General features: G+C 46.5%; 1 protein-coding gene across 1 annotated transcript; it reads left to right on the forward strand.

Moving 5' to 3' along the window:
- Positions 1-336: 336 nt before the first annotated feature.
- Positions 337-573, forward strand: EV420DRAFT_1220302 (uncharacterized protein; the record flags this gene model as incomplete). The annotated part of the gene is made up of 1 exon (XM_060466450.1): positions 337-573. A coding segment is annotated over one exon (237 nt), but the record flags the coding sequence as incomplete, so codon positions are not given.
- Positions 574-9774: the final 9201 nt, after the last annotated feature.

The following is a 9774-nucleotide window of genomic DNA, read 5'->3' on the forward strand; positions in this document are numbered from 1 at the left end:
TTGGGTTGCAGCTGATTGACTGGACACTGGGCAAGACTCAGTTCTTAGGGGCTGGAACGGGACGACAAGTACATAACCGAGCGGCTTATGCCTGCCTCACCTGACCTCTATGTGGTCCACACTACTTCTCCTCCCGAACCCTGTCCCATTTGACCCTGCTCGAAACTGGTCGCCCGGAGACATAGATGGACTTATTGAGAAGTCGAGCAATCCTGTTTGGGTGACATTGACGCTTTCATACGTTCCTCCTCCAAGGCGTTCATGTCGCATCATCGTTCTCCTCATACGAAACCGGCCAATGACGACCGTAGACGGAGGAAATCAGAAGTATCGGCATTCCGTTCTTACCTTTCCATACTGGTTCCTGCACATCGGAAAGTGTTAGTCCGCATGTTGACGTCCTCTCATACGCTAGCAGTTGAGGTCCTCAGGTGGGCAGAATGTCGACACCCCGCCGTCTCTCGCTGTGAACGTTTATGCCGTTATTGCCACTCTAAGGTGGAAGACGAAGCGCATGTGCTGCTGTATTGCGAAGGTTCTGACGATGTGGAAATGTTGCGATCCCACTTCTTTACGAAAGTTTGGCAGCTCGCATCTCCTCTCTTCTCTGCCTCTGCGAAATGCTCCTTCGGGTTTGGATATTATATGACTTCTTGAAACTGATATTTTATGCTCCTTCGCAAAGTATGTTTTTGATATTGTTCGAGTCTTCCAGTTGCTTCTTGTATATTGCCTCAATTCATGATTATTTGTTCTATCTTATTACATGTACCTCTACTAATATGAACAGTAATATCTATGCTGTTTGTGAGTACCCCACAAAGTGTCTCTACTCCACGAGACATATGCAACTGTGATCAAAACATATGAGCCTTTGTGGCCACGGCAACATAACTTGTCATGTCAGGGCTGTGGACCCGGCCGTTCCTGATTGGGTGCCGGTACCACCTCCACACACCATGATGCCAGTGCCATGAGTGGTAGAGCCATGTCATGAGGAGAGCACTTATCTTCCATATCATGGCATGTGTTCAGCTTCAATGTTAATATGTAGCTAATCATGATTCCTAGGTACAGCATCCTTTTTATTGTCCATGCATTAAAGTATTTAATCAATTGCAGATATGCGCATTAGATAAAGATGTATACTACTCAGCTCCAATGCTCTGTTGATGACAGGCATCATGCAGCCTTTGATATGCAAGAAGTTGTGTATCTGTATAAGTAAAGTTGGACATATCAGACATCCATAAGTCCAAGAATACCAGCCAGCGTCTAACTATCTGGTTTGATTCAAGTTCATAAAGAATTTTACTAACTGGGTCCACCATGCCATATTGTATAAATGCCTTCAACAGTCTTCTGTCCTTTTGAGACATTGTAACTGTTAAGATGTTTTGTAGCATTTCACATATCTTGATAGCACACTCTGAAGGATGCATATGCTCTTTTAAAAATGAGAGTATTGTTAAGCCAATTGCAGTGTGTTTCTTCTCAGGCCATTGCTCTATCATAAAACTTCCAAATATCTCAATGATCCTCTCTTTACTATCTTCTGATAAGGTGTTATTAGAATAGCTTTTGACTAGCAAGTCAATAAACCATTCTGGGGAAAGACATTCAAGCTGCCATAATTCCTTTCCAGCTTCATAAACATGAAGTATCAGAGCATCAATATAGGGAGTTGGCAATTTGAACAAAGCATGTTCTACTGTGACTGCATTTGCATTTGTATTTGAAGCAAATTTGAAAAATTGTAGAACTAGCTGTAGAATCTCTGTATCACAATCTGCATCTTGCATTTTAGGATGTCTCCATAATATCTCTTTAACAGCTATGATAATCTTTGTATATAGATTCTGGCTAGATGCAGTTTTGCTCTCTTTCAAGTTATGGTACTCTAACAGTTGAACTCTCTTTGAATCACAACTGTCAGTTGCAAGTGTTTGCAAACATAAAGCAAGTGAATTATGAAGGTATTTGTCCTCTTTTCTCAGAGAACCCATCAGATTAAACAGAATAAACACTGTCTTTCTCTTGAAGATCAATTGCTGATAATTTACTCTTGAGATTGAATAGCAGAGAGTTTCCAGGATTAATTCTAGTGTCAAATGATCCAAGCCTAGTCCAAATTGAATATGTGAGGTTGACATTTCTGCAAGATGCTTTTCTAAAAGAGCATGAAGATCTAACAGAGGATTTCTATCTGATATCTCCACCTCATGCATATAAAGATGATTCTCTGGATGCAGGTGATAGTACAGACATTCATTGCAGATAATAATAACAAGATCTCTCATGTTATAGCTATTAATTGATAGCTCAGCAAAAGAAAGCTTTTCCATCAGTTTTCTACACAAATGTAGCCAGTCTTCATACAAAGGACTGTACTTTGGTTTTTGAATAATTTCTGTAATCAGTGACAAAGATATTCCATTCTCCAATGAAATTAACTGCCAAAGGTGTAACATAGACAGCATATATTGATGAGAGAAATGAGAGGCCAAATATTCAGCAGGAGCAGGAGTAAGTGTTTGCCAGAAGGCATCATCAGATGAAGGGAGTGTAATATCTATCTGTGAGAATAGAAGATTGAATACATCTGCTTTAAGTAGAGAGTCCATCAAATCTGGCTGAAATTTCAGTCCAGTTATTGAGCGAAGGCATACATCTACAGTAGTAGCATTCTGAGAATATCTAAGCAGCCAGACAACACTTTTCCATGTCAACACAGAATCACTAAGCTGGATGTATTTCTGCTCATCTTGACCATGATCATATAGATAACTTCTATGACACAGTAACCATGCATCAATGGTCTGAGGAATGATAAAAGAATGCTTTCGAGCCCAGTCAGCAAGCTTCAAGCATAGGCCAATGACAGCCTTGACCAGCTTTTGAGCAGATGGTGCTAGCATCTCCAACAGAAGTAGCAAGACCACATTTCTATATGGACATGATGGCCAGAATAGAGGCAGCAGAGTTGATCCCGCATATATGCAGGCTAAGAGAATGACCATGCTTAGCATGATGTACCCAATAGCACGATTTAGCTGCCACATGAGAATGACGAGGCCAATCAAGAATAACATGACAGTCAGATGCATGAGAGCCGGGAGGGAGGCAATGATTGCCGGCACATGCCAACTCAGAAGAGCATCATGTCTATGTTGCCGGCGATGTGCACGATCATAAGTATTCCCGCTATTCATACCCTTCACGTAGTCGAGGAGCCATGACTTCACGAGCCAAGAGAGTAATGCTACTGATATACCGCAGACTAGAGCCGAGAACCATAAGCCCTGTATCCATAAGGCAGACCGTGGAACATGGAAATCCGATAGTGCATCAGTCGTATCAAAAATGGGGTACGCCGGAGCGCCTGTAGTTGTGTTGAGCAGAGCCTGAAGGTTGACCGAGATCAGCCGCTGCTGCCGGATCGAGATTTCCTCGTAGTCGGGCTGAAGAGTCGTGTAGAACTCGATGAGGAAGACGGTGAGGACACCACCAGAAAACAAGCCGGCCTGGACAAAATGAGCGTAAGAAATGATGTGTTTTGGAGTAACGTACGAAGATGAGTAGCGTCGCCATGTCGTCCTGCCAGCGCCTCAGCATATCTTTATCCGCCACGCGAGCCTCGTTGTTATAATACTCCCAGAGTTTAGACTTTGCATCGACGCCAGCACGCGGCGGCTCAGAATAGCTGTTTCCAAGCGTGTCGAAGTCTATGAATAAAGACAAGTTCTCATTCTGAAATTCGAAAGGCAGCGCAAGACGAGAATCTCACCAGTAGCAGAGGGCAAGGCTTGTGACGGTCTGTCTGGAGTGTATCCGAACGTTCGGGGCGTTGTTGGTCGTGAACTCCAATCCATATGGAAATCTCGAGATCCTGGAGTTGTGATAGAAGGTCGAGCAATGGGACGCCGATATCCTGGCGGAGTCGCGGCTGCGCTACCAGCAGAAGCTCTAGCATGGCTAGCGCTTGAAATCGGAGCCTGCTGGTTGTCGTCGGGTTCATCAGAAGGAAATAGCGCTGAATCTGCTTGATAGTGGTTGTCTACCATGGTTGTCGATGTTGAAAGTGGTGGCAAGAGAGAAGAGGTAAACCACGACAGGTTCACGCGCGTCGAACACGCGATTCTTCCACGTGGTTGGACTCGTGGACTAAACATCGTTTCGCCTCGCAATGATTAGAAGTATCAGATAAATTATCTCTATCCTGTACAAATGTAAACCAAAAACCGTCCCGTTATATATTTTTCGCTAAACCATCTCCCCAACTCTACCCCACCTCTCACTCTCTTCAATTCCTTTCCTCTCCCACCTTCGTCTACATTCATGCAAGCACATACTCGTGCCTGCTAGCCCTAGTATGACGCCTAGATCTCCCATCCTCAGCCCCTCTGTCTGGAATATCGACTGCATGACGGGGACGTATACAAGTCCTATCTGCGATATCGCTGACACGCTGACTGTCGTCAGCAACATCTTGTTGTGTGTTAGCCCGCATCCCAGACCGCGGTTTTGGATCGCCGAAACAAGGTCCAGAAAGACGAAAGCCGTAAATGTCTACGAAAAAAAGGTCTTGTGAGTCCTATATATGCGTAAGGAGAAGATACACTTTACCATCGTCTGTTCCCTTCTGGACATCTTGTCATCCTCGAGAGCAAAGATATACACGAACAACGTTCCAAACACAATCATCGAAGCCGAAAAGAAGACACGATACAGGACGGGTTTCGTTATAATCGATGCGTCTTTTTTCCGGGGAGGTCGTCGCATCACAGCAGGATCCACCGGGTCAACACCCAGACTCTGACTGGGGGGACCTAAGAAGAAATGAACCACCGTCTTCTACAGCATCATAGGTAGAAGCTCACCATCCATGAGAATATTTATAAATAGTATTTGCATAGCATTTAATGGATTGCTCAGCCCTAACATGGTACTGAGCGTGATTAGCGTCAGCGCGGCCGCAGCCGTGCTCAGCTGGAACGAAAGGAAGTTTTGTATATTATGGAATATTGACTTGCCTGTGTGCACCAGTCAGAAGGAACAAACCACGAAGAAAGAAGCTACTCACCCTCCTCAACAGCAGGCAAGATCGTACTGAAGTTATCATCCACCAATATCACATCCGCCGCCTCCTTTGCTACATCAGTCCCGCTCTTCCCCATCGAAACACCGATATCCGCCATTTTCAACGCAGGCGCATCGTTGACCCCATCGCCCGTCATCGCCACGATCTTCCCTCTAGCCTGGAATGCTTCGACAATCGCCATCTTATGTCTGGGCGTCGTCCTTGCAAAGACGCTCACATATCCTACCCTCTCCATCAACATCTCCTTGCTCATCCTGTCGATAGCAGCCCCCGTCAGACACCCACTCCCATCAGAGCTGACTTTCAGACCCAGCTTGTGTGCTATTGAAAGTGCGGTTTCTTCCGCGTCACCTGTGATCATCACCACCTGGACACCACCCGCTTGTAGTAGCGCAATCGAGTCGCTTACGCCTTTCCGTGGAGGGTCAAGCATCGCTTGGAAACCTGCGAAGACCATATTTGACGATCCTGGGGCGGGGGAAGATGTACGAGTCGGGGGTGCTGAAGGGAGCATAGTAATGCCGTTCACAGCTGCCGTAGTAGTCAGGTCAACGTTGCCATATCCATATGCCATCGCCACGACCCGTAAACCTCTAGAGGCAGTCGCCTTGGCCTTGCTCAGGATAACATTCCGCGCCTTCTGGTCCAGCGCCGGTGTCGACCCGTCGTTGACATAGTAAAACTTGCACCGATCGAGGACTGCGTCAATCGAGCCTTTGAGATAGCACATTTCCCTCCCAGATGATGACGCGTCTTGATGAATGCCACTGACTGCCATGTATTTATGTTCGGAGTTGAACGGCTTTTCTGAGAGACGTTGGAAGGTCTGCAAGGCATGAGACTGTGCACTACAGTGCGAAGAATAAAATAACTCACTGTTCTCCGGTCAGGTAGTCCAACTTGGTAGAGTACATTTAATAATGCAACGTCAGTAGACTGCCCAACGAAACTCCCGTCATCGTTCCGGCTCAGAGAGGCGTTATTACATAGTGCACCAATATCGATAGCCATACGGACAGCTGGAGGTAGTGGAGGGGAGGCTTCATTATCGAGTTGAATGACCTCGTCAACCGAGTAAGCCTCAATGACCGTTTGCTCATTCTTCGTCAGAGTACCTGTCTTGTCGGAACATATAACCGACACTGATCCTAGGGCTTCAACAGAATGGAGCTTCTTGACAATAGCTTTTCGATGTGCCATCCGCTGAACACCAAGTGCCAAAGTGACCGTGGTTACGATGGGAAGACCTTCGGGAATAGCAGCGACGGCAAGAGAAACTGGAAGAAACTATTCAAACGACCACAAGCATTTAAAAGGCATCAACATACCTCCAATGGTGAACATATCCAGCCATGACCTCTTCTGAAGCACACCAATCAAACATATAAGACCAATCACGCCAAAAGAAATCATCGAAAGCTTCTGCGCGAGCTCGTCCATGCTCAACTGTAGTGGCGACCGCTTTTCCTCTACATCTTGCATCATGGTAAAGATCGAGCCGAACTCTGTATTTGTTCCCGTCGCAATAACAACGCCCATCCCACGACCGTTCCTAACCAACGTCCCCATGTACGCGATACATGTTCTATCTGCCAGCGCGGCGGGTACGGGTCCTACACACGTCTCCGTGCTTTTCTGACGCGCCACCGTTTCACCTGTCAGACTGCTCTCGTCAATCTCCACGTCCACGCACGAAACCACACGCAAATCCGCTGGAATCCGATCTCCCGTAGAAAAAGTGACAATGTCACCAGGAACAAGTTCGTTGGCTAGAACATGCAGCGTTTCCCGCTCGCGAATGACATGACAGTGATGGGGAACGAGCTTGTTCAATGCCTCGAGACTCTTCTCTGAGCGCTGTTCTTGCACGAAGCCGACGGTGAGTACGATGAGGACGGCGACGGTGATACTGACGGCGTCGTCAACGTTGCCGATTATGGCGCTTATGGTTGCGCTTGCGCATAGTAGGAGAATGAGTGGACTCTCGTATATTGTTTTAGCAAATTTGAGGAGAATAGGTTCGGGTGTAGCAACAGAGAATTCGTTATATCCATGTGCCCCTAGTAGAGTGGGAATGTCGGACTTCAGTAGGCCATCGGTAAGGGATGTCCGGTAATGTGATATTGTATCCTGTTACTTTTGATATCGTATAGCAATACAAGCGAAGTAGAAGAAATGCTCACCTCTACAGAACAATGTGCATACTGCGATGACGGCGTGCTCTTCGGCGGCTCCGGTCTGGGTGTACCTCTCCCACTCTCCAAGTGATCGTCCGGTGGTTGTCCGGTGATCCAATTGAGCGCGCGCGACCAGAGACTCGATGCTTCTGCATTCACCGCCGATGCCAGCTCGGACGGTGTCGTGACAGACCCCTCCAGATGATGCCTCCGAAGGGTAGTACTGTAGGAAAAGTGTGCCTCAGCATCGGGGACAGGCTGCAGTCGTGCATTGTCTGGATCTGAAGCTAGTAATGGAAAATAGGTAGATGCTGGGGGAGAGGGCGACCGCTGAGGAGAACGACCACGGCGAGAGAAAGACGACGAGCTCGAGGATACGGCCTGGGGAAGGAAAGGGCCTGAGCGTTTTCGTTCGTAGCCCATCCCAGATGAGAGGTCGGAAACAAATTATTATTTATTTTAATTGCTGCGACCTCCACGTGTTTGTTGCCCGGCGCCATTCAATGCAAACATCCATCCTCTAGGCGACCACCTGCTCCAGTACTCTGTGAAGGGAAGATAGGATGAAAGTCAACCAAGGCTTTCAGTCTAATATAGGATGACAATTGGCCGGTTCCAGGATGTTCGTAGGCTGAGTATCAACCTAGGCTCGGTAGGATGTTTATCACCCTAAAATGGCCACTTTCAGTCTATGCCTGCAAGAGCCGCCGAACCGCATTTTTGGATGATTCTCACGCAACATCAGGCTGAAATCAAGACCAAGTTTAGGCTGATTATCCATCCAATATTTGCATGAATATTAACCAATCTACAGGGCAGAGGTAACAGAAAACCCATTTTCATTTAGGCTGTGAACTAATACAATACTACGCTATATGATATGATACCGGGCATATATAACCCAGATCCGTCGTATAAGCCCGTTACAAGAGATGCCTTACCGTGCACACGAGAACAGTGCAGGTAGACCAGACTTGTAAGGTCTGAAATACCAGAGATGAATGTTAACATCTGAGAGCACGCATGCCTAGCACCGAGCGCTGTAAATCTGTGTCAGTACCTCGCAAGGATCACTAAAACATGCGGCGCACCAGGAAGAGATGAGATAATACAATGCTGTACGAGATCATCAGCAAAGCTTCATGTTCAGACGGTGAAACACGTACCATGTGTAGAGGTATTACTTATTTGCACAGAATTTATCACCGCTAAAGCATCGTCCGGGACATGGGAGAGAGCGAACAGAGTAGCCGAGTACCAGTCATCGCACATAGAGACACCCAAGAATCCAGCATCAGAAGGAGAATTCGGAAGGTCGCCAAAGACCGTGAGATACCACCCGGGCCCTAGAATACAGGATCAATTGGACGAGCAGCCCCAACGATGAGGGAAAGAGCAGGGATGAGAAGCAGGCGGAGTCTGAATTCACGCGATATCAACATTCACGTGATCTCTTCGGAGTTCGAATGAACTTAAAGCAAAATTCCACTCGCCAATTCAACGCACCATCGCTCAGCACCCATTAAGCGGCAGCACACGAAACTCGTAATACATGTGTATATCAGTTTATTTGATGCCTGTAGTTAATATTGTACCATTTTAGGATTTATCCTTCTCAGCCAATCATTGGATGATAATCATCCTTTGGAAAGACGTAAATTCATCCTACAATCTCCATAGACTTCAGCCCAAGTCATCAACCAAAGGCAGATGAGAAACTATCCTAGGAGCCCTACAAGATATCATCCAAAATGTAGGTTGAATTGAAATCAACCAAATAGTAGCCATATCTAGAATGAAGGCTGCTTATCAGCCTAAAACGTACTGATTATCATCCTGATTGGGCTTCACAGTGGTAGCGACCTGTAGCGACGCGACGACTGCGCCGCAATTGACATTCGAGCAAGCGGATCTGCTGATGCACCGACATCTAGTGCTCCCCAGGTGATGCCGTACGCGCTACGGTATCTACTGACGCCGTTGTTACTCCCGGTTCCTCCATATATGCGCCGGACCAGGGACGTTAGAAAGAGGAATACGTGCAGCTGTTAGATAAATGACAAGGCGCTAGAATTGAAGCTATCTGAGCCTTTGCGCAACAAATGGTACGTGGATGCAGTGGTTTCTCGTGAAGTGTATCAACCCACAGTTGAATCAGTTATCATGATTGCACCAAGGAAAATTGGATTGGTCGGCAGGAACTGTTGGTCAGACAGAAGAGACTACGGATTATTATCAAAAAAAAAAAGTCTGTTTGATTTATTTTATATAGTTCACGTTTGCTTGTATGCTTACACCTGAATGTAGCGTTATTTCTTGTCAGTGGCTGAAATAGCGGCCTATCAGAGTCACATGTACCAAGAATTTCTCGTCGATGGTACCATGTTCTCTCATTCATATCCATCCTGATGGCAGGTACGCCGAATATGATTTGCTTGGCAATAAGTGCTTATATGCCAATAGTTCTCGTATACTTGGCCCTGTCCCATCTACAGG

This window comes from Desarmillaria tabescens (assembly GCF_030435595.1).
Source record: "Desarmillaria tabescens strain CCBAS 213 chromosome Unknown EV420scaffold_275, whole genome shotgun sequence".
Taxonomy (NCBI): domain Eukaryota; kingdom Fungi; phylum Basidiomycota; class Agaricomycetes; order Agaricales; family Physalacriaceae; genus Desarmillaria; species Desarmillaria tabescens.